Source organism: Ptychodera flava, chromosome 19 (genome assembly GCF_041260155.1).
Source record: "Ptychodera flava strain L36383 chromosome 19, AS_Pfla_20210202, whole genome shotgun sequence".
NCBI lineage: Eukaryota > Metazoa > Hemichordata > Enteropneusta > Ptychoderidae > Ptychodera > Ptychodera flava.
In genome coordinates, this window is record NC_091946.1 from 23849006 (window position 1) to 23875819 (window position 26814).

At 39.0% G+C, this 26814-nt stretch overlaps 1 protein-coding gene across 2 annotated transcripts in view; it reads left to right on the forward strand.

Annotated features, from left to right (window-relative positions):
• Positions 1–26814, forward strand: part of LOC139118982 (retinal guanylyl cyclase 2-like) — a 99375-nt gene that overhangs the window by 64408 nt on the left and 8153 nt on the right. For both annotated transcript variants that reach the window (XM_070682584.1, XM_070682583.1), the window contains exons 2-16: positions 7457–7770; positions 10002–10377; positions 11040–11118; positions 12033–12141; positions 12453–12593; positions 13918–13995; positions 16832–17008; positions 19017–19179; positions 20100–20249; positions 20977–21148; positions 21837–21977; positions 23201–23393; positions 24217–24394; positions 24880–24978; positions 25735–25826. In XM_070682584.1, coding sequence (XP_070538685.1) covers positions 7457–7770; positions 10002–10377; positions 11040–11118; positions 12033–12141; positions 12453–12593; positions 13918–13995; positions 16832–17008; positions 19017–19179; positions 20100–20249; positions 20977–21148; positions 21837–21977; positions 23201–23393; positions 24217–24394; positions 24880–24978; positions 25735–25826 — 2462 coding nt within the window. The remainder of the gene's footprint in view (positions 1–7456; positions 7771–10001; positions 10378–11039; positions 11119–12032; positions 12142–12452; positions 12594–13917; positions 13996–16831; positions 17009–19016; positions 19180–20099; positions 20250–20976; positions 21149–21836; positions 21978–23200; positions 23394–24216; positions 24395–24879; positions 24979–25734; positions 25827–26814) is intronic.

Here is a 26814-nt window from a genome sequence, read left to right on the forward strand (position 1 = left end):
TTTCCTTTTTTTTAAATATCGGCTCTATTTTCTTTCTTACTCTACGGGGCACCTTTAAATTATTACCTTAAAATATATCCCGAATTGATAGGCGCGCCATTCCATTCCGGTATTTTAATTTTTCTACCTTCCAAACGACAAATTATAGAGGATTTATTTTGTGATTCACGCGTTTTAGGCTATTAATCTACTCGCCGTTATTTCACAAATACGTCTAGACATTTAGTATCTCTATTTCGCCGTGAACGACGACTACTTGTGCGCAAGAGAGGATATCTTAACTTGATGTAACTGCAGGTTCGGTATTTAAACCGATAATACCTCTGCCGTATCGAACCAAAACGATCCGCGAGCGGGAACATCTGGCAATATTGCACGGAAAGTCCATAAACACGCTGCACTCGGCGACACTCTGATATTTGGCCCTTTGGAATTAATACCGCTAATCGATGGCATGTATCTAATGCCTAGAATTGCCCATATCCCGGAGACGTTAAATACGAGGCACTGGGGAGAGATTTCGTTCTTATTTTCTCAACCCTTGCGCTGTTAACGGTTTCGATGACACTACTCGGCAGTGGCAACGGACAGATTTCTTGACTTTCTAACTTTAGGAGAGGCGTGACAGTGGTTTGCGTTGAATCGTTGGCAATATCGGAACTATAGACATGTCATTTTGTCGAACTTGAGGAGTTGCCAACACTGCCAGGCGTATTTATCGTCTAGGCAGTAAATATCTGTCAAAGACAAAGGAATCAACCCAGCCTTCGATGTTGATCATTATCTGGAAAGACCCCAGGAAGGAGTAGTCAAACAACATTACACATCCCGCTAACTGCCTAGAACGCGTCATTTGCAACGTCGGCTCGGATCTAGCGGTGTTGTCTTGACTGCGTCTGACCTCCTTCCAGAGACTGTTTCAACTTTCGCAGAGTTGATTTCTTTGACTGATATTACCGCCTAGACGATGGGTACACATGACAGTGTTGGCAATTGCCCAATTTAGACATGTCTAGTTCCCTTATTGCCAGGTGCAACGCAAACCACTGTAAGATAATCCAATCAGTCTGTCGTAAGTCCAGCACAGCACCAAAATAACCCTACCCAATAGACAGAAAAAGTCATATTTTCTACTGCAGGTTCTGCTTGCAAAATAAATTTTCTTAACATCAAGGAATTTAGCGCCTTTTGATTTGATATGTTGATGCCGAACTTCGCGGAGATGGAATTCTTAAATGGAAGTGTTGCTTTTAACACATTAAAATCATATTTGAGAAATACTGATAAATAGTCAAATTAAACAGTCAGAAACTATACATTACTGTTGCATGTGAGTTGTAGGGGCCACAAATGGACTTTATGTTAGATTTCTACAGATTGCCTTGATATCTACAATTTTTGTCTGTTTTAGTAACCCTACCTCGTTGTCCTTTCATCTGTCTTTGAAGGCTCTCAGATAACCGCATTGTTGTGTTATATATATATATATATATATATATATATATATATATATATATATATATATATATATCTTGCCTTTCATACATACAAACAAACAAATAAAACAAACAAACAAGAAATGCACTAATAAAAAATCCACAAAAATGCTTTTAAAAACAGCTAGTTATACAGCTGAGATAGTTGCACTATTCAGACTCGAGATATCATTGAGCTGGAATGATGGTCTCAGATCCCAATTGATTTCCTTGTCATAACTTGTGCAGTCGTAAATGGGAACGGCCTTCATACCTGTGGTAAGTTTTAAAATTCTGCAGGTTATCTTGCCACATTAGGGACCGTTCAGTTTTTACGGCCGGGGGGGGGGCGGCAAAATCCAGGGGGGGGGATCATCAAAATTTAGGAATCCGCGAAGGGGGGGTCATTGCTTTTACACTGGTAGGAAAGGGGGGGTCACCACATTTTCAAAAACATGATACCTAAAATAAAGTTCACTTTATGCCATGGCCATGATCGACCCTCTTTACCGGCGGGCCGCCTTCGGCGGCCCACTACAATAAATATACTTTATGTATTACCCATGACCCTCTTAATGGGCATACGCCTTTGGCAGCCCACTCCAATTAGGTTAACTTCATGCAATGGCCATGATCGACCCTCTTTACCGTAGGGCTGCCTTTGGCGAACCACTCCAATAAAGGTTACTTTATACAATGTCTATGGCCATAAGTTGTCTACGGAAATGAAGTCAAAAATTGCCTTACAGTCGTCCTAATTAACAGACGTTTGCATGGATGTAGCTGAGAAGTTTGTGCACTGGCATCTCTGCTACACAAATAAAGTGCGCCGCGTAACGGAGTTCAAATCCAAACCGTGCGGGTAAATTTGACATATTGGTTTTGGTTATTTTTCAGCGGGGGGGGGGGGGGTCATCAAATTTTTTCGTCTGACAAAGGGGGGGGGGGTCATCTTTTTTTCACGAAAAATGCAGGGGGGTCTATATTTTTTTGAACATCGGCGACAAGATTTTGCCGCCCCCAGGCCGTAAAAACTGAACGGTCCCTTACTTCATACAGATGTTCGCCATGTATACGTGCATAATTTCCGACAAGGCGTCCCGTTCGCTTTTCTCTCGAAACAGGGTCAGCCATTGAGAAGCGTATCGTAAAAACAGGATATGACTCGGCATGGTTTTCAAATCAATCGCCCCCGGGGGGCAATAATCAAAAAGCAACAGCAGCCATTTTCCAATCACACAATGCACGCACCGTTGACACCGGTATTCGGCAAAGCGACCTGCGTGTACTCCGTGCCCGTCTTTGCCATTCACAGCGGTGAATCGAGGGACTTAACCATTGTCTTGAAGACAAATAAAAAAAGTAACTCGCACATAAATTACAGGAGTATTGATTTCCTGGACCGAGTACCTCAAAGAAAAATCAATTTCCTTCGAGCCTTATTGATAAACCGATCGCCTTTGGTTTTGAGATGCCCGACAAGTAGAACAGGTGTTGCTTTTGTTAGCGAAAAGTGATCCTCCGCGAAATCGCGCAGAAGGCATCAAATCTTTTGTATCCACGATATGAAAGTGGTTTATTGCATTTGATCATAAATCTAGCGATTATTAAGAGTCACATTCTGCGAAAAAATATGTCCCGGGGCAAAAGAAATCGAATGAATGACCTCATAAAAGGTCACCTATCTTGAAAATATCATCGTTTGCTTCGCTTCCGATATTTTTTTTATCCAGATAAGGAGTCCATAAGCATCGTTTGCTCAAATAAATTGGAGTGTCTTAATAACGTAAAATCTCTACTTTGCGGCGTAACATTATCATTCAATGCGATGAAATGCTGGAAAAATGACAAATTCACGCGAACAAAATTATTCAAAGAACCTGCTGTAGCAACTGTTATCTACGAATTATCAAATAATAATGCATACAGTGGGTATAGAAAACTTTGAGAGAAACTCTGGAACTTATACTATTCATCATAGTAGACTAAGAAGCGATTTTAATTTGCAGGAAGTAAGAACAAATGAATTGCAAGGGAAAATAATTTGATGAGTTCTGTTTTCGAATCAATGACACAGAATCCTCTAGTAATGTTTAAAACGATCTTCCGAAACTTTTGACATTTAAAGAATAACGTCAAGGTATACAGGAGATGTACGCACCATGAGAGATATGAAACGAACCTTTGTGACGCGGGTGCTTCATGTATAATATGGGACAAACTGCACCCAAATCTCGTGTTTACCTGCCCGTTGCGAGATTATTGCATTACGTTATATCAACATATATGTCTCTCGTTTAAAAAATGTTTTTCTCCGAAATTTGTGCATGCGACAAGGAAGCATATATTTTAGCGACCCAGGACGGCAGGATCGTATTGTTTATTGTAAGTAGTACGTGTATACTCGGCTATGACAGCCAAATTGGAGCAGATGATAAAAAGTGATATTGTATTTAATTACTGGTTATTTTCTAACGCCGACAATTCTCAAAACTCCCTTTGTTTCGACATTAAACTTCTATGTTAGCTATATGGCCCGCTTTAGCTCATGTATATTGCTGCTTTACCACACCCTTAGTGAGGTCTCGTCCAATCAGAGTGATACATCGACACTGATCAATGAACAGTGCACATGACAACTGATATACTCAATTTTTCACAGAACTGTAGTAATGTTCGATTTGCCAGGTGATTTTGCAGGATGGTATGCCGTGTGGAACAATTTCAGAGCCCGAGCTTTATTTTCCTACCATAACTGCCGCAGTTTCCGATTAAAGTAAACTTTTTACTTTTTAATCCTTGTCGCTAACATGAGAAGAACAAGATGAGGCGTTCTATTCAATCCTTACAATTACAAAGGAGGGCGCCAGATGTAAGGCTTTTACCGTCCATAATGCACCCTTGTGAGTAGCCATGTTAACAATGCGACCTCCGAATCTTGTCAATGTTAGTTTCGGCGATACGCTGCGACGTACCTTGCAGATTACAAGTCAAAGTTTGTCCCAAATAAAAGTTGATGTGGTCCGAGAGAATGCCGGACTTGTATTTAGATAAATAGACGGAGAGACAGACAGACAGACAGATCGATAGGTAGAGAGTATATTTCATTCGAAGTTCCTCGAAACTTTCATTTCTTTCGATGTCCACATAGATAACAAACAAACAGACAGACAGACAGACAGAGACAGACGGCTACTAAGAGAGAGAGAGAGAGAGAGAGAGAGAGAGAGAGAGAGAGAGAGAGAGAGAGAGAGAGAGAGAGAGAGAGAGAGAGAGAGAGAGAGAGAGAGAATGAACAGATCAAGACGAGACGTTCTGTTCAATCTTTACAAAGGAGGGCGCCAGATGTTACAAGATGTTTCAATCTTGACAGCCAACAATTTTTAACCCTGGTGAAGTGGAATTGAGCCCACTAAACGTCTAACAACAAATTTTAGTTTATAGAGTTTATGTTGAAGGATACTGTGTCCTAGAGTTGGTGCTACTTGTCAATAGACAGATAGATAGATGGATAAATGCTAGATAGATAGATAGATTGATTGATAGATAGATAGATTGATTGATTGATTGATAAAAAGATAGAAAAGGCATTGTACACGATCAAAGGAAAAAAACTGGTGCAAGACTGCGTAGTTTGACGCGAGAGAGGTAAACATTTCGAGAGGATCTGCCTCTGCTACAGTCGCGCACCGTCATCATGATGACAACCCTCGGAGCGTCCATGAATACTAAAGCTTGTTAAGATTTGATTTCTGTCTGTAAACCTGTCACCTTGTCAATCACCACAACGATATTATGAACGGCTGCGAGATCAAGCCAATTTGAACACAGGGAATTTTATGAGATGATGAAACTTTAACACTAATGATGTCTGCCAAGAACCATCTGCGGCCGGACGTTAATCGCATCAGACACAAAAGCTTTTGGAGATCTTAGATAGTGGATTTTGACGTCCACCTGATAAAGCTGCGCCGTCATCAATCGCATGAATTGCTCACTTAGTTTTCAGGAATTTCGCAAATTGATTTTCGTGTTGCCCTGACGTTGAAATTTTCCCCTTTTCTCGCTCAAGTTCTTTGAAGAAGATAGTTTAGATGTCCACTGAGACGAGAAGATAGTTGGTGCTTAGAAGCAGACTGACTAAACAAAACTGTCATTGAATCATCCATATTCGTGTCTTTGAAAGTCACACACGACGCATCTTATGCGAATATGAACCATATCGAAGAATTCAGCGGTGCATAGTACAATGGACACCTTCAGTTCGGAAGCCCTGACACCTGGTACATAAGATAATGTTTGCGGAAATGTGTATTCGATTATCGAATTTCATCCTCCAATGGACACACAAACAAGTTGAGATTATCGCAGATCATGCAAAGTCGTTGACGGTGCTAGTTAACGTCAAATTGACATGACAAGCGAGAGCGCATAGCTCTTCAAGGGATCACTCATATACAGAACCGTCGCTCCACTTGCGCAACAAATATGCACGCGCTCTCACATGTTCACTCTGAGTAACAAATATGCTTAAAACAAGAAAACTCTGGTGTTTGCGAGAAAACTAGACCCGATACTTGTTTTTGTAGCAATCTGCTTAATTGTCACAGAAATGCTTTTTTTAATGATTATCAAGGAAGAATAACCAAACTATTATGTGATACGAATCAGCGCGATTTCAACATCCTTCCGGTCTCGCCGAAAGTCTCTTTTCTGAAAAGTGTTTACGCGACGTATGAACGAATTACTGCCACCGCTTTCGTTCGAAATAATACCACATTATCTCACGTGTTACGGTCTGGGTGTATATGAACTGTGCTACGTAGACAAATTTGCATACGTGTCAATTCTCTAGTATGTACGTACTTGTACCTGGTAATTTTATCCTGGTCCTAACATAGTCGCGTTTAACAATGAGGAATTAACTTTACTAGAGACGATTAGAACAATAGTGGGATAATATAATTATGATGAAATGAGTACGAAATCTACAAGTTTACGTTTTCCTTGATTTCTGTCCTTAATTCTTTCACCATAAAAAGATTGCTAGATATATTCTCTCCACTACAGATGCTAATATGATACTATACCAGTATCCTATATTGATGGCGCTAATTACTGCGATCTGATTGGTCAAGACGTGAAAATAACCGGGCTATATTCGCAATATAGCACGGTTGGAACAGGCATCAGCTCTTGACTAGAGAAAAATTCCCTTTCTAATGATTCACGCCAGAATTTCAATTTAATATTATGATATAATAGCAATAAATCACCCCAGGATCAGGTATACCACTCAATTTTGACCAGATCACCCCCATATATGAGTTCGCTGTTGCTCGTGCACATACGTCGTGAACTGGTCAAAATCCCCTGGTATACCATCGCTGAGTGCGGTTTATTACTCATGAAATATGCCAGGATATCCCAATTTTGGTGTAAATGTGTTATTGTCGTGCAACATGATAGCACTTTTGACAATATAAATAAACTGGTTCAATAGAGTTCAATTGCGCATTCAGTCTTATTGAATACCTGCAGAGATTTAACTTAGTGGTAGAAATTTTCAGTGTCTTAGTTTTATGAAAATCCAAAATTTTATATTTCATCACAGAGTTAACATATGGACGGCGGCCATTTTAAATTTCAAATATCAGTAAATGTTAAGTAATTTGTTTCTTTATTTCCAAACTTTGAGCGTTGAACCCTGGTTTTTATTATTGATTCGAAAGGCAATGGTTTAAAAGTCACCTGGAGGAAAGTTAGGGCAAAAGTTAAAGTCTTTCAATTTCAAGGCGCGAACTATACCTTAAATGATTTGTCATCTGGGGACCTTTTTAGTTAAACCGGCCATATAAGGATGCATCTAGCTGGTTACTTGATACTGTTTAGTCCTTTGAAACAAATCAGACATAAATCGATATTCAGGGCATCATAATACGCCATTATTTATCGAAAACATCTGTTTTTCCCACCTCCAGGTATAATTCTGTGTGTCGCATCGAGGTCAATGAACAGCACTGATCAGGAAGAGATCATGATTGCAGCCCAGGAGCTCGGGATGACACAGGGGAGTCACGCTTTCTTCGCGGTGGACACCTTGGCAAGCGTGTGGCTGGAAGGGGAGCGCTGGTTCCAGGGTGCCTCCGACCCTGACGGACTGCGTCGGGCTTACGAGGCCTTGTTTGTTCTCACCGTGCAACCGTCCTTGGATTTCTCCTACGATGCGATGATGCAGGACTTTGATGGAAAAATGAGCTCCGTACCCTTCAGGGATGTGTTCCACGGAGGACAGGTATCCCGTATTCGCCAATTTATATGATGTAAAGATGATTAGTCAAACTTTGATGTCAAGCAATTGTACAGTAAATCTTACATGCACGAAGACGAGTTTGTCGTCACTGTTGTTGTTGTTCTGTTGTTGTCGTTATTTTTGTTTAAGTAGTCTCAAATAGATGACGATGGTGATAATGATGATGATGATGATGATGATGATGATGATGATGATGATGATGATGATGACAGAAACAATACTAATAATCATCGTCGTCATGATGATGATGATGATGATGATGATGATGATGATGAATGGTGATGATGACGACAGCGGCGGCGTCGACGATGATGATGAGGATGTCTTGGCCGTCGGTATATTTATCATCATCATCATCATCATCATCATCATCATCATCATCATCATCATCATCATCATCATTGTTGCTTTCATCTCATACCAGTAACCGAATATTGCAAAAGCGTCATAGAGACGTTCACGGATCACTCTGATCATGGCACTCTTGACTTCAGTCATTAGGTGGCATTAACCATGTTGATGTCGTTTACCCCCCCCCCCCCGAGAAATGCATAAGGGACACAAAGTCTGCACAAATTCAAAATAAAATGATCAAATCGTTCACGGGCATTCTAACGCGATACGTTCGCGAAGTGTGAAAAGGAAAATTCAATTTTGAGTCCCCCGCCTATCCATTATTGACTGAAATAAAATATCCCGCGTTTCCTCGTTAAAAGCATTCCGTTGGCGACGATAAATGGACGAACGCATGTCAACAATAATTTCCTTCAATCAGATAGATTTATTTTTTGAAGGATTTATGGTAAGACTGTCTGGAAACTGACGGCTTCGTCAATTGTGCTTCACCTATGCATTCATGGGAATATAAAGGACCCGAATTGGCTTTGTTGCCAGTTGCAGCTGACGATGTCTCCATTTAGCTGACAAGATGTCAGTCGTGTCCGTGTCGATGGCTCCGACGAGTTTTTGTTTCGCCTGTCTCTCAGCGGTGCAGACCGCGTGAACTTCTTGTTTCCGTAGCGTTATCTTGTTATCTGTTCAAATTCATATTCTGTAAGCACATTTTCTGAGCTGGTTTTTTTCGGGCTGTATTGAATATCGGCGTGGTGCCTTCACTCAACTTCACTCAGCCATAAAATAAAACGAACACTTTTTTTTTAATCTGAAAGGAAGTTGTCCCCTCGTGTGTAATCTTTTAATCCAATTTTCCCCAGCTGAGGGGATTCCGTGACAGGGGGGCAATCGCTTGTAGACGAAGAGAAATCGTGTTGCTGCCAAAGACACGGAAACTGAATTGAAGAATTCTACAACACTAATGAGGGTATGTGATGATGCAGACTGCAACAGCGAGAGGTCCCTTCAGGAAGACCCATTCAAAGCGAGTGTTGTCATTTCAATGCCGGCACTAGTAAAACCGATAGGGCCCTTGGTCACTATTTTGTGTCGATTGAAATCGCAACGTCTTACTTCCAAGGAAAGTAGAGTTGACATTTAAAGTGGACAACAAATGACTTTTTTCCCCAAAAGCTTTATTTGATATGAAAAGAACGAATAGAGTTATCTATTCGTCGTTCGTGCACACAGCAAAGTATCGGTTCAAGAGCCCCAAGAAAATCTTACATTCAAATTGCGCGGGAAATGGGATTCCATATTTCGACCCGTGTGATTTGTACTCTTCAGCACGGCGTCACCAATGATTAAAAGAAAACAGCTTTTGAATTCGGATAATTTTACAGAGTATGCAAATGTTAATTAAACTGGACATAAACAGGAAAAGCCTCAAGTTCCATGAAAAACCATTTTCTAGCGCCATCGATTTCGAAAATATGCAGTGGTTTGATATATTGGTAAATTTCAGTATATAAAGCCTGTTAAAGCGCTGGTAATTGCGGTAATGATTGTTTTTTTCTAGAGCAATCATGAATTCGATGATTTGTTATCCTTCCTGTGCAATGTTGCGCTTTTTATGAAAGTCTTATCATCATCCTCATCCTAATCCTAATCATCAACATCATCATCATCATCATCATCATCATCATCATCATCATTGTCATCATCGTTATCGTCGTCGTCGTCGTTGTCGTCGTCGTCACTGTCGTTCTGCCAATTATTTACATCGTAAACTATGTACCATCTTCCCCAGGTTTTCTATCTTATTCGTTCCTTGACGCAATACTACGATATCAATTTGGAAACTCTCTCTCACTTTACAGGTTTGTAATTTGTTCGCTCAAGTGTACGACTCCGTCTACGTTCTCGCCTATGCAATGAATAAAACGCTAACAAGCGGAGATCCCTTATCCGGCGAAGCAATCTCCGACTTTATGAAAAACATGAAATTTGATGGCTTGTCCGGTGAGGTCAAGCTCAACAACAATGGCGACCGGACAATGTGCTACATATTACTTGACTACGACAGAGGCCTCGATTCCTTCCGGGAAGTTTTGAAGGTCAACTTCTCATATTCCGGCGACGAGTACCACGTCATGGACGTTGATGGCGCTGTCATCCAGTGGCCGGGTGGAGTCGTTCTCGAGGCTGACGCAGACTGCCTGTTCAACGGCGAAAGCTGCGGAGAGGATGGAGTAGGTAAATGGAACAGACAGTGATAAGTCAATAAGTTCACAATATCGTTTCAAGTTCATTCAAGGCGTAAATAACACCATCACATCACCACTGGAACATGAGCATGTTTTTCGATTCCTCATATTTTGTCCAATTTTGAGGTTGGAGCCCGAAAATGTGAATTTTGGATAAAAATTTCACGTCAAAGATCAAACTCTTACAGAGAGAAGGCTCAACAGAAAACAAAGTGCCGCAAGAAAGTTGCTTTTCGTTAAGCCAGACTTTCAGTTCATCGATAAAACGCCAGAGATGTGCCAATTCACAAGACCACATAGACAAGTGTTGACCACATCTTTTGATTAAGTTTTTTATGTTTCGGATAAGACAGACAGTCCATTCAATTACCTATCAAAATTCATCAGTCAATCGATCTTCATTATTGTCAATATAAAAGTCTGGAATCTAAAATTCAATCAGCCGTTCCTCACTTTTCAAAGCGTCCATGTTACACTATAGGAGAGACACGGAATAAAACTATCTCTACTTTAGCAGAGCGATTTCTTATTCTATTTTGGCAGAGTGATTTCGTTTTTTTGAAATTACGGGCAAGCATCCTTTTCAATTACTTGAAGCAATCAAGAGCGAATATATGTATAATTAAAGAAATGTTTGTTTTCGTTCGTCAGATACACTTTACATCGCCGGGATCTTAATCGCTGCCTTGCTACTCATATTTATATTCATCGGTGCCTACTTAATAATCAGGTAATTTGTTTTGTGATCGATCTTGTCTTTCGTTTCATTCTAACTGCAGATTTCTTTGGGCAAAAACTAATCGCCCTGATCGCATTTATTGGTAAAATGGCATAGCCGTATAGTAACACCGTTAGACACGAACTCTTGGTTTGATAAGGGATGTCTGTCTTTTTAACCAGAGGTCAACATACCCCCTTTAAATCTTCAACAAATAATGTATAGCAATTACATAAACGTATTCGTCGTTAGAAAATGGGGCTTATATATATATATATATATATATATATATATATATATATATATATATACATACATAAAGATATTATATATATAATATGTATATATGTTGTGTGTGTCTGAATGTGTCTGTGTGTCTCTATAGTATGTATGTATGTATGTATGTATGTATGTATGTATGTATGTATGTATGTATGTATGTATGTATGTATGTATGTATGTATGTATGTATGTATGTATGTATGTATGTATGTATGTATGTATGTATGTATGTATGTATGTACGTACGTATTTTTGCATAAACATAGTTACCTATACATATAAACATATTGGTAGCTTGCATTTGTACACAAGTCTCGCATTTCCAACACGTCTAAGAAGTGGTGCTCAGTGTTACACTATGAGCATAGTGTGGTGTCCAACGAAGAATCATTCTCTGGGTCACGAGAGGTAGTAGAGAGAAATTATAGACATCAACTTCTAGCACACTTTACGACGCTTGTTCATGAAATCATGGTACCTGAAAGTAAACATACATAAAGGCAAAACCGTTTTCATCAATGAACTTTATATGAAGTTTGTAATGTTCACAAATAGCAAGTTAGGCTTTTTCCATCCGCAATATTTGACGTGTTCCATTATAATTCTAACCAAAAGTGATATGTTTTTACCCCATTTCCCGCCAGACGATGGAAGTTGAAGCGTGACATGGCGAAAGGACCTAACAAAATCCTGCTTACGTTCGGAGACCTTCATTTTGAACCTCCAAATAAGATCATATCTGGAAGCCGAAAGGTATGTTTGAGAACTTGTTACCATGGTGATTAATATGTCCAGTGATGTTCATTTAACACCAAAAGCATCTTTTTCAAACGTATTATTTATTGTTATCAACATCACTACACATTTACCAAAACTTTCAAAAGCAATATTACACGTTCCAGACGCGTGGAAGTTGTTCGATTTTGTATGATTTCGCTGGTAGCTATACGTAATGATACAACTGAAAAGTGTAGAAGCTTATAGGAATGTTATATTGCTTATTCTTGGAAATGAAGCAAGTCTCATTAATTGTGGTGTCTCCATTTTCTTGCTAAAACCCTCAGTTGCTTGACCCTGATAAAGATCCTTCCCTAAAGATGAACGGTGGCAAAGCGTTGTCTACATCGCCGCCAGCGACATCGGAGCATCGCCTCTCCCGAAGCAGCACTATGTTCTGTGACATGAGTAACTTAGCAAGATATAATGTAAGATTTTATATACATTTTTGTACATTCGCGAATTCTGACTTGGCTAGATGGCACTAACAGGTTTCCCATATTTGTTACGAGATATAGTTTTCTTCACGCACATTTATATCAATGCAACAGATTCATGTCTGTGAAATTGTAAGACCGTAAACATTTATTGCTAGCTATCTCAACTCCGCGTGAACCACAGTTTATGTCGAAATTATCGTATAAGGTGACATGTTTTTATGCCTCGCTTACAGTTCGCCGTCACACTTAAATAAACATTTTAACACAAGGTGAAACTTGACTAGCACGCAACAACTCATAAATAATTATTACGACTGAACAAATCGCTCGCACAGTATAATTTCACATTTTATTCACTGAAAACAGATCACCAAACCAAATATAGGCTTCCTTAATTCAGTCATGGTTTTCTGACACAATTTAGAGGCATGCCGTGCCCGTAATAATTCATTGAACTGCACTGTGTCCCATGGCCTATAGAGGACCTTTATCTAGCCTTCAATCTAATGTTATATTGCCAGAACGATAAGTCTACTGAAGTGGGTAGGCAAGATGTATACCCATTCTTTTGTTCGCCAATGTTCTACTTGCGCAATGTAAGCAGTGAAATTTGACCATAATTTCCAGATTATTGTAGGAATATAAAGAAAACTTTCAAGGAAAATGTGGACCTTATGCGAACATCTATTGCTCATGCCTATATTTGCATTGACACAAAAATGTCATGTAGAGTCAATCCAAGAACAGTGTGGGCGTACCGGAGACTATCAAAAGAAAAAATCAAGAACGAATTAGATTTGCCTGATTTTTTTTCTGTAATATTTGACAACTAGACAAACGTCTAAATATTTTATCGCAAAATGCGTACTGGGAACTAGCTTGTCGCAGCTTGTAATTGTAGTCTGCTAGGTCCCGTCTCCTGTGGTACAAGTGAACCAATCAGAGAATTCGGATCATTTGTTTCTGCTTCTTAGGTGGCGCTCTTTTCTCTCGGAATTGATTCAGTTCTTGACCGAATTTGAACTTGTCATGAAATTAAACTGCCTTAAATTGTCCTCGTCGCACGAAAGTACATTCATTTCAACACGATATTTATTTCAATTCGGCGGGAAATTACATATTGATAAACTATACGGGTACAGGTTTTATCGAATGCTGAAATCAACGAAAGCAGACAATTTCCCAAGAATATTAGACGGGTTATGAGGACTCATATACTGATATACGAACAGGCCACAACAACATATAATCGGATACAAACACAAGTTGATGGTAATGATCGATCGACTTTGAACTTCTTTGTTTCTTTCAGGGCGAATACGTCCGGGTGAAGAAACTTGACCAGAGTAATTTTGACGCGAGAAGTTCGACACTACACATCTTAAAACAGGTAAAAGCTGTAAACAGTCAACATCCCTAACTTAGTGAATCCTCCTTTCCAGAAATATGTTGTTAAAGTCTCATAGTTTCAAAAATATTGCAATTACCGATAAATTTAGTTCAAACTGCCTTAGTCCTCTCTCTAGTCGCCGTGTTTCGCTCCATTGTTTTACAACACCTCTTTTCGTCGTAAGTTCTCTTCAATCTGTATGTTGACAGGTGTTTCCTGTGTCTGCCTGTCTGTCAGTCTGTCTATCTGTCCGTCCATCTTTCTGCCTGCCTTCCTAGCGTTGTGCCGTAATTGCATGCTGCTTTTTCTCTACAACTGACCGGCCCCATGCCTATGACTACTTTCATCTCTTCAGCGTTATATCTATCAATCAATCTATCAATCTATCAATCTATCAATCTATCAATCTATCTATCTATCTATCTATCTATCTATCTATCTATCTATCTATCTATCTATCTATCTATTTATCTATCTATCTATCTATCTATCTATCTATCTATCTATCTATCTATCTATCTATCTATCTATCCGTCTGTCTGTCTGTCTATCCGTCTGTCTGTCTGTCTGTCTGTCTGTCCCTCCGTCTGTATGTGTCTGTCTTAGTCTGTCTGTCTACCTACCTACCTACCTACCTATCTTCTATCTTTCTGCATGTCTGCCTGTCTGTCTGTCTACCTATCTGCGTCTATCTATATCTATCTATCTATCTATCTATCTATCTATCTATCTATCTATCTATCTATCTATCTATCTATCTATCTATCTATCTATCTATCTATCTATCTATTTATCTATCTATCTATTTATCTATTTATCTATCTATCTATCTATCTATCTATCTATCTATCTATCTATCTGTCTGTCTGTCTGTCTGTCTGTCTGTCTGTCTGTCCCTCCGTCTGTATGTGTCTGTCTTAGTCTGTCTGTCTACCTACCTACCTACCTACCTATCTTCTATCTTTCTGCATGTCTGCCTGTCTGTCTGTCTGTCTGTCTACCTATCTGCATCTATCTATCTATCTATCTATCTATCTATCTATCTATCTATCTATCTATCTATCTATCTATCTATCTATCTATCTATCTATCTATCTATCTATCTATCTATCTATCTATCTATATCTTCATATCATCCTCGATGTCCTAAAATATCCTGCAACCTTTCTAATAAACCTCTGACCGTAGGTTTGTTTTCTGTCAGTCTCCCCGCATCCATTACTCTGTCTACCCCACAGCCTATGAGAGTACGTGTCTGTGACTTTAGGGACCGAGCGCAATTAACGGCAGGGGGGCGGAAGAAAAAATGGGGGGGGGCACGAAACAAAATGAGTGTTCTTGGGGTGGGCCATGAAAATTCCAGGGAAGGTAAGGGGTGGGCCACCAAAATATTTTACACCATGACAGACAGAGAATATTTTTCAGCATTTTTGTTCCTTGTTGAAGCTGGAGTTCCTTGTTAAACTTCTTGTAGCATGATGAAATACCAAGTCTTAAACCTCACAATGCAGTTGTTATGTGTAAAATGAGCAATATTATTATTGAAAATTGACTTCATTTGTCAACAATAATAATGGTTGGTAATGATACAGAGGCTAGGTTGAAACTGGTTATTTCATCATGCTATAGGAAGAACTAGAATACGTAGTGGACACACAGGAAAAAAGTACTGAAAAAAAGGAGAAAAAAATGGCATTAATGGGTCTTTTATAGTTAGCCCATGAATGACTATTCCAATGGCAGACTGTCATTACAGTGGAGTAACATTGAATATCTTGGGTAGTCATAGAAAGGCAGACACTGGGTTGTGGAAAGTGTATTGAAATCACAATGGTCATGTTATACATTTTCCCCAACATCTGAAAACATCATACAGATACTCAGTTGAAGTAAAGCATAGACATACCGGTTTATGAAATGCTAAACATGCATACCAGCAAACAGACTCAAAAATAATTATGCCGTTCAGCTATGTCTTCTCGGTGACAAAATTGTCCTAAAATTCTTACTCTTTACTTCTGTATCTTCTTCCTCTGTATCATACTTTGGAAATTAAAAAGACAATGCATTCATTCTATATACCATGGGTAATATGTACATGACCCCTGTGTGACCATTTGTTCGGATGACTTTTGAGTAAAGGGTTAATTTAAAAATATATTAAACTGAAGGGGGAAAGTTACATGGAATTTTGCTCATAAAAACACTTATCTTTAGGGTTGTGCAGGAATCTGTCAAAAATGTCCTCCAAATGTCTTTTGTTTTCAGGGTATTCAAACTAAACACACAACACACAGCATAATAACTGAAAATCAACACAACACAATACTGAAAAGTAGCTGTAGGTTTTACAAGTAGTAAAGCTTGAACATATGTTATTTTGTTTGTTTATTATTTATATATTTATTTGTTTATTATTTATTTCAAGAATGCAAGAATGTTGTTTTCACTAAAGCATATATTAAAAGTTATAAGGATTATATATATGTGTACAACTTTGTACCTATATGTAATCTTTCTTTTTTGGGAAGGGGGGCCACAAAAATTTTGTTGCCGGTGATGGGGGCCACTAAAATTTTTGCTGGTGTTAGGGGGGCCTGTAAAAAATATATGCACCACATATTTTCTCTTCCAGCCCCCCCCCCTGCCGTTGATTGTGCTCGTTCCCTTATGTCCAAGACTGTCGACATATATCCGTGTCTCTGTATGCCTTTCTCCGGCGATGCATGCCGCTCCGCTGAGCTTGAACGCCATCAGTCCGTAAATCATTCTACTGTCGCCATCCGTCTGAGATTTGAACTCCGACGATGCTGACGGGTCTTCCGTAAATCTGCAGATCCGTGACATTCGTCATGAAAACGTCAACGCCTTCCTGGGCTGCTACACCGAGCTGAACAACACGGCACTCATCACCGAGTTTTGCAATAAGGGCAGTCTCGAAGACGTGATCAACAGCGAAAACATCAAGCTAGACTGGATGTTCAAATCTTCACTCCTCCTTGACCTGGTTTCGGTATGTTGGTACATCTTTAGCTGCACAACACAATGAATTACCCACAATTCTGTTCGATTTGTACCATCGAAGGTTACTTTTCTTGTGACGTTTCTGCTCTACATATAAGCAATAATGTAAAGCATCTAAACAATTGTTTCTTAATATCCAGTAAAAGTGAGTTTCTGAGATATTTCAATAAAAATTTAAAATAATTATTAAATAAACCTAAAAGTCACCATCTACAAATGCTATCATACTTTTGGGAAGCAAGTTATGACAAACTGAATGGGGTCTATCATTCTCTGAGAAAAGTTAGTATGTACTAAATTTATTTTGCTATTTCTACTGAGAAAAAACATCATATTGAATATTCGTTTGTTTCATAAAACAGGTGCAACTAGTCTTCTTGCTTTCCATTACATTATTCTGTATGGCAGAGGACACAAATATTGGAAAATTTTACAAAAATGCCATCTTCTCTTTCAAATAAGCATAATTATCCAAATAATTCAAAATAGAAATTGAGAAGATAATGTAATTAAAAGTACGTCTATCAGAATTTTAAAGCTAATATAAGGATTTGTCTACACGTGGGAAACAATATAAGCTTCCCTGGGAAAGCCGCAATGGTACAAATCATAATGACTCATGGGATATTTCCAGTACAGCTGCTGTTGTTTGAATGATACCTCAGGACGATTTTTCCTTTCTTTGAATATTGGTGATGTGTTGTAAAGCCTACCATATTATCTCGGCACAGTTTGCACGATGGATAGCCGTCCTCCTTCTTCGGTGAAATCTAAAACATCAATCTGGATTCCCTTCCGTGGAAAGTCGCGTTGTTGGAATATTGCCAAAATCCGTCGAAGACTAGCCTACTAAAGATGAAACGGTGTCGCGCTTCCACACGGTGTACCGGAGTACTTGCAAAAACGAACATGACTCTACCGCTCCTCGTAAGTTCGTGAAGGCATGCGCAGTGGGGTGAAAATAAGTCTTAATGAAAACTGGAAAATATGACAAAACCGAGTACTTAATTTTTGGAGGAGAATCCCCCCCACCCTGCTGATGCTTTGATAAATCAGAGGTGACGCCACTTCAGCTATTTTTTTCTACTTCCTCAAGTTAAGGTAGAATGCGCCTCGGGGACAGATATTCGGACTCTCAAAGTTTTACATTGCTTTTCTGATCTACCACTTGCGTAGGCTCATTTTGAAGCTTTGGGGCATGAAGACTTTTTATCGACTTATTTTTGTGAAAATCGAAACAATAGAGTTAGCAAAGGAGTGGCAGCCATTTTGAATTTCGGTAGATTTAAGGCAATTCGTTTCCATGGAACCTAAATTTGCACGGAGACCCAAATTTTTCAATCGTGATTTGAAAGAGAGTAGTTGAAAGTTTCTCTGAGGAAAATTTAAGCAAAAATTTTATTCTCTTAATTTCGAGGCACGTATAGTTTCTTTATATTGCAAAGCCCGCATTCGAAGATAAGAGCACCGTGAAACTAGTATGCGTGACGCATTTTGGCGCCATCTGATCGCTGGATGTGTTTCTGAATCCAAGTACGCCAGACTGGTTTCATACTTTCAAGAGGTATAAGATGCCCTTGTTAGTTTTGATATTCCCAACAAGGAATTACTGACTTCGGAGTGATACTAAACAGATAACAGATACGGCATGAGACAGATATAGATACTACAAATTTATGGTAAGGAGAAGATATTTCTGGTCCAACTCTGACGTAAGGGCTCTGGGATCTTAAGAAAGAGGGCGCTATACAGTTAATGTTGCTCTCGCCCATCATTGAAAATGAGCGATCTTCATGTTATTGTGAAAATTTTCATAACTCTTTCAAATAAACGAAAAGCGTGACAATAACAGCTTAAAGAAACATTATATTTTAAGGTCTGTTAGTTTGTCATCAAAATATATATTCATCAATAGTGACATATCTAAAGCACATATCTAAAGCAGAATATTCGCTTTTCTCTTTCATTCATCCTTTTCTCAAACGTCGAACAAACAGGGTATGAGATATTTACATAACAGTCCCATCAAGCACCACGGCCGGCTGAAGTCACGGAATTGCGTCATCGACAGCCGATGGGTGCTGAAAATCACCGACTACGGTCTACCGGCTCTTCTTGCAACGCAGAGCAACTACCAGGAACCAGACAAGACACCCGAGGGTAGGACAAAAAGCACTGAACACCTAGACAGATGTATAATCGCCGTATACATCGGTGGTCAAACATGAGAGGCGAATGTAGAAAAAGAGTGCCAATGTCATCGTATACGTGATATGAATATGAAATACAAATTTTATATTTTTATCCAATCGCGTAAAACGAATGCTATACTTGAATTTTGCGGTGGTATTTGTATATATCGATTGAATAACGGTCAAAGCATTAAAGGTATACAGTCACCTATAATCTAAATATGCCCGTATATGGTCAAAGGGGCGTTCCTTGGTATTCAAAATACCCATGTGAGGGCGCTGTTTTTAAAAAGCGGCCACCCGATTAAACAGTATACCTTTAAAGAATTAAACAATGCTCATGTTCTCCTTTCAAACCAAAACACGTCTCATGTTGTTGGTTAACGTGGGGACCGAACATAACATTTCGGCTGTTCAAAAATAGACCTGTGTTTAAATCATATTATACTTGATATTGATGTATGGCCTTTATAAATAATAATTTGTACTTTGTCTCTCTATATAAAACAATTACACGACAGTCCAGACAAAAGTAAAAGGTAATATAAAATAACAAAGTAACTAACAAGATTGACATCCATATTATACCGATTTCCAGGGTCTAATAGTCGATCCGAAACAGCCAGCAGTCAATGATATCATGAGTGTCCTGTTTCAGAGACAATATTGCTAATGGTGAAAGTATACTTTTTACCCTGAAAAGACATACAAATTTTAAATATGGAAGATGTAATATAATAAGGTAAAATAGGTAATAGAGAATACAGCCGGAAGGTTAAAGAAAAACGGTATCTCCTGTTGACTCCACCGATTCCAATATTTATATGATGGCGCCCTCACCGACCATGGCCGATACACGACACGTATTTGTTTTTGCTTTTTTCTCAGACTTGCTGTGGTCGTCGCCCGAATCTTTACGTGACGCCGTGCTAATGATGAAGGGTTCATCAAAGGGAGACGTGTACAGCTTTGCTATCATAGTGTCTGAACTCTTGACCCGAGGAAGGCCGTTCAGTATGCTTAGTCTCACTGCCAAGGGTAAGTTACTCGTCTGTGTTCTGCTTTTCAGATGAAGATTCTCCAGCGGGATTTTGAAATCGGCGCGAGAACAAAGTGAGAAATTGTTCGCATTTGAATTTTTGTGCAATATGCATGTTACTACATATATTATGTATTTACTATAATACTGTCTACTCGTCTTTACTTTAACTTGCTGTTTTAGTCGGAGATAGTGCCGGGTCCGATGAAATATCACCGGACCTGTACACGTGAGATGAGATTATTGCTGACTCATCATAAACGATATGACAACTGCAGCTGTGTGTAATTGGGATTCCTCATACCAATATTTAATTCGCCTGAATTTTGAGTTTTACCAATTTCAAGACCGTCTCCATTCTTATCAAGACCTTTTTTGACGTGTGAACGTCGTAACTTCCGTGTCTTTGTTCCCGAATAAAGACCTTAGACAGTTCTTCCAGTTCTCTAAATTTCACAGGCTACGTTCAGCAACGAGACTTACTTAGACATATCAGCCTTCACTTCAAACTTTATGCCCTAGTAGCAGTAAGCAGTGTATTCTATTCCGTTTCAAAATGTTCCCTTGCTTTGAGATTATTAGAATGGCACATTAAGAATGAAAATTATTATCATCGAAATACTGTAACCCCTATATTATGAAATGTCAACGTTTCTTGTCGTTCATATTAATTGACGATAATTAAGTCTGCAATCACATAATTTTTTGGGGGGTTTGTTTTCACAGAAATCATTGCAAAAGTCAGGAAGCCGCCGCCGCTTTGCAGGCCGTCCGTCAGTCAGAACGAGGCTCCCAGGGAGGTCATTGAGATTATGAAGCAGTGTTGGGCAGAACTGCCCGATATGAGACCAGACTTTGAAACGATTTATCAACTATTTAAAAAACTTAATCAGGGAAGGTGAGTCTTTCTAAAAGTTGTCTGATTTCTGCCAGAAAATTAATATTAAAGGAAAGGGGTCATCGGAACTGCGCCTGTGCGACTTTCTTGTTTACAAACAATGTATTTCATGCACGGTATCTATATACATCACGTCAACACATCTGTAACATTTAAATTTTACGATGTACATTATGACAAACATGTTTTAACTTTCCTCAATCGCCATCATAAATGTTCTTCGGGTCCCATACGACCTTTGAGCGCAGGTCCGACGTTTCCCTCCCTTTAAGTATTGTATTTTTTCAATTAAAATTTTCAACCTCCTCTTATCCATAGAAGGTGGCATTGTATAACATGTTAAGAAATTAATATACAAAATGTGTGCGTGCGCATGCAAGTCAACAGTTAATAAGTAAATTATACGAAAAATATTTTTACAGAAGCGAATTTCCAGCAAAATTTATCAATTTTCAGTATTCGAATGAATTTGATTTGTATGATGGTGACTAACCGAGAGTTAATGGATCAAGTTGAAGATTTGAGTATTAACTAACTGACACATGGAATGATGATGGCAGCGGTGGTGGTGATGATGATGATGATGATGATGATGATGATGATGATGATGATGATGATGATGATGATGATGATGATGACAATGATAGCGATCACAATGTTGATAATCATTGTTACATTTTATTGACAGAAAAACAAATATTGTAGACTCCATGTTCAAAATGCTTGAAAAGTATTCGAATCACCTTGAAGATCTGATACGAGATCGAACTCAGGAATTAGCCGAGGAGAAGAAAAAGACAGATATGCTTCTATACAGAATGCTGCCACCGTAAGTTGGATTTTTCCAATATTTGTCAACGATAAAAGTAATAAATCTACTGAATATTTGTAGGCATTGCTGGCCCCTCTGAATGTCATGGTTAATCGAATGTATACCACCACATTCCATTTTAATTAGGACAATCAATCATAAACACAAAATCTATAGATGCACATGCTGTAGGCAGATTTGTCGTCTTTCGACATCATTTTGTAGTGTTTTTGGTAATATGTTGTTTACATGTCTCACCCAGTCTCTCTCTTAAGAATTGCATTGTTAGTCATTGGAATATTTTCCGACATTGTCGGCTATGGTGGGCATAATCCGTCGGTAGATTGTAATTTGATGGCGTAGACCTACACAAATAATTGCCACTAGGATGTCATTCACCAACGAAATATTACAGCCCGCCTGCGTTCAAATTATCCCTGTGTTTATTTCAGGTTTCACGCAGATTTTAATGACACAGCAATTTTCGATCCATTTATCAACCTTCAGCATAACATAACAGTCCCAGCGGGAATCTGAACAAAACAAAAATTCGATGTAACAAAATCCTTTTATTCAGGGAGCTTCAGTCTTGTCATTGCTCACATTATGATAGGAGATCTGAAAGTGTCATTCACCCTCCCTCCAGAAGATGGTCGCTCGTACTAAGATTTCTTGGGGTGAATGTGTATCGTATCTGGTGTCGCCTTGGGTCTCTCCCGTTTAGGACTGTTATCTCAGGGCCTTTTGATGTGCACACATAGGTATAAAGTGATTGTTATAGAAAAAAGTTATAAGAGAAACGTTATTCTCATGCTTCAGTCTGAAGGAAGGTCTAGATATATGGGTGTCCTGCTGTCTTCCGTTGTCGTTAAACCACGTGCATTTTAATCGCGAAAGAGAGAATGTATGCCATCCTAGATGGGGCATCGACCGAAGAATATATTACTGAGGACGATTGTTGGGTTTCTGTGTTCGGTCATCGACACGGAAAATTGTTTTTGTGTTCCGTAGCCTGTAATAGTGGGGGAAAACACGATTCGTGCCGTGAAAACAAAGAGCCGCCGCCGGAAAATAACGATAAAATGAACAACAAATGAATGCCCATGAGAAGTTTCCCCACTCAGAGGTCACTGCTGCCAGTTATAACTCTACTTTCATTTGACGATATTGATTACACAGTGTTGTGCTTACACGTACGTATCTTCATCAAAAACCCTCTGTGGGCGTCTTTTACCTTTCAGGTCCGTCGCTGAGAGTTTGAAGCTCGGCAGGCAAATAGAAGCCGAGAGTTTTTCCGAAGTGACTATATTTTTCTCAGACATCGTGGGCTTCACGACAATATCAGCGATGAGCACGCCTCTGCAAGTCGTGGATTTCCTCAACGACCTGTACACAATGTTTGATGATATTCTGTCCGCCTATGATTGCTACAAGGTAATATATGTACATCTATGTGACGTATAATGGATATACGGATATTTTCCATATATTTCAACACTGTCACCACTCTTCCATGTATAAGTTAATCTAATTAAATTATATATATATATATATATATATATATATATATATATATATATATATATATATATACATATATATATACACATGCTTACGGAAAAGAGGATTAAAGTTATTTTAACAATTAATAGGTATTATATCATAGTATATTGATGGCTTAAATACTGCGTTCTGATTGGTCGAGATGTGAACATAATCGAGCTATATTCGCAATACAGCATGTCCGGAAAATGCACGAGTTCTCAGCTAGAGAAAAAATCTCCCTTTGACTTTTGGCGCTAGAATTTAATATTATAATATAATAGCAATAAACCACCTCAGCAATGGGTATACCACTCGATTTTGGACCAGTTCACTCCATATATGCACCCGCCATCGTTCAGTCGTGCACATATGTCGTGAGCTGGTGAAAATATCGTGGTATAACGTCGCTGGGTATGGTTCATTTTTTAAACATGATTCCCTGGTACCTAAGTTTGCAAGGCGATCCTTGAGTTTATTCTTGATTTCTTTCGGAAGGGAATGAGTTAAAAGTTTCTTTGAGGAAAGTGAGAGCAAACGTTTTTAAAGTTCGAGGCGCGTGCTATTAATAACCTTCTTCGTACATGAACCAAAAAATGTTAGAGTGTTCTTAGACTACCATCGATAGCGAGGTGATATCAGTAAAACTGACAATTTTAAAAGTAAAATTCAGCAAAATGGTATGTTTTTCTATACCCATCGCTTGCCAACACAGGTCGAGACCATCGGAGATGCCTACATGGTTGTAAGCGGACTTCCGATACGCAATGGTAACAAGCACGCCGGCGAGATTGCTACCTTGGCCTTGGATCTGCTCCACGCCGCGGGGTTCAAGTTCAAGATCAGACACATGCCGGACAAACCTCTGAAGCTCCGGATAGGACTTCACACAGGTAGGGCGGACGTTCATGCCTACTTATAGATTTGAATCTTTCCCCATTTTATTTGTCGCACGATAGTCGAATGTTGTTCCGAACTCTCTAATATCACCATGCAAAACAAGACTGCATATATGATATGTCGATACTAGTTATTGCACCAAGCAGGTTGACAGACAAAAATCATTTCAACAACTTCAGTAAAACTTCTTGACGTACCTCAGATTGGCCAACATTTCAGTTCACTGGCCGACATTTTCGGCTGTATCTACCCCTATAGATTTGAGTCTGCGCAATACACGTAAGCTAAAAGCCAGAGCCTGAAAGTGATTTTCTAAGCATAGTTTTTATCAGCGTAAAATCAACACAGATATGGCAGAATGTTTTATAAATGATGTCACAGACTTGAACCAACTCTTCGAAGGCACTTCTGACACAAACTCAGTAACTGAGTTGCTTTTTTTGGAGTTTTATCTTTTGTCTCTTCTCTGACGTCACAGGGCCTTGTGTAGCTGGCGTGGTTGGTCTCACAATGCCAAGATATTGTTTGTTTGGGGACACAGTCAACACTACCTCAAGAATGGAATCGACCGGGCAGGGTATGATCATTTACCGTAATTGTCAAATTACATTTACATGTATCTACAGTAAGAAAGACCATTAAAGTAAAAAAAGAGGCATTCTGAATCATTGAATAAATCCTTCCAACGAATGTTATCCTATTAGATTCTTGCGTTCGTAAAAACACCGTGATTTGATCTTGCCAAATGCTAAATTGACCGGAGGCGGACTTGGGCTCCTACAACTACATAGCGCTTCCAGCAACAGGGAAGGTGTGACGCTGTTTGACCGCGCCGCTCTTCCTGCTAAATGTTGTTTTTTCCGGCTTTTTCCATCACGATTAGCTACGACCGTTGGCTCAATTCCCATGATTCTGTGAGCAAATTCGTCGACTCGGTGTTGTTTATGCCATTTCTGACTTAACACCTCACTCTCAATGCAGTTCATTGGTGATCCATGGCGTGTTGAAATGTTCAGCGACCGACTCTTCCCGATTGAAAGCAAAAAAAGAATCTGACACCGTCACTTTTAAAATATAGCGTAGTTCAAATCTAAGTTCAATGTTAATGCCAACCAAAATTATTATAGTATCTTGATTTAACTGGCGATTCAGTAAGGTTTTGAATAACATTAACCTGAAAATAATATGGAATATCAACGAGCAAACAAAAAACAAACAAACAAACAAACAAACAACGTACACGATAGCAAACTACTAAACTGTTATTTGATCTGACGAAACGGTCGCTTATTCCATTTCGAAATCTTCACGTTTTTTCATCTTTCCTCTTCAGCTTTTCGAATACACATCAACGAATCAGTCGTTAAGAAACTGGCTGAGCTCGGCGGGTACCACACGCAACTCAGAGGAGAGGTGGTTCTGAAAGTAAGGAACTGTACAGTTAACATTGCACTTTAAAGGGAAATCGTCGTCGGAACTGCGCCTGCGCGAGTTTCTTATTTACAAACAATGTATTTCGTGCACGATATCTAGATGCACCTCATCATCATAGCTGCAACATTTAAATTATACGATGTAGATTATGACAGACATGTTTTAACTTTCATCAATCACCATCGTACCTTGGATACAGTGTTTACATCGGTCATATGGGTCCCATACGACCTTTGAGCGCAGTTCCGACGACTGTATCCATTTCATTGTCGTTCGCCAAAATTCTTTTAACCCTTACACAACCATAGTTTGGTCTAAATCCATCGAGTCAACGGCGAGTAGGGATCTGTTTTCAGGGAATTCGAAGTGAAAGGGTTAATGAATCAATACCATTCCGGTAAAATATTATTGGTAATCATAATCTGACATTTGATTAGTTTAGTAAGAGTACATTGCGACTGGAACGCCAAAAGGTCAATTATTGGAGTTTTTAAGTAGTAAAAGCATACAGCGGATTAAAATGGCAAAGTACTTACTTTGTGATGAGACAATATACAAGCAATTGCAATGTTTAAATGAAATGAAATATATTGCTGCCTAGATATGTAGATTTTTTGACAACTAAATCTATGAAAAGTCTTGAGGAAAAGAATCGAAAATGTTATTCATTGAATTTTCATACTGTGCAATTCTTTTATTGTAGTCTAAATCAACAAAATCTAAATCAACAAACTCTTGTTGGGAAGATCTAAAGTACAACTTTATTCGCGCCTTTGAAGACTTGCTGATGTTATCTTTCATTGATTTCAATAAGTCATTCCACATAAGCCAAAGTCATTCCACATAAGCCAAAGTGCGTCAAAGATTATATTTAATAAATGTAATTCGGTTCCCAAGAACTGAAAGTCAGCCATCGTGAAATACTCGTTTGTACCGATGGCTGCGCTTTTCGCGCCAAGGGGAGACCTGCATAACGTGA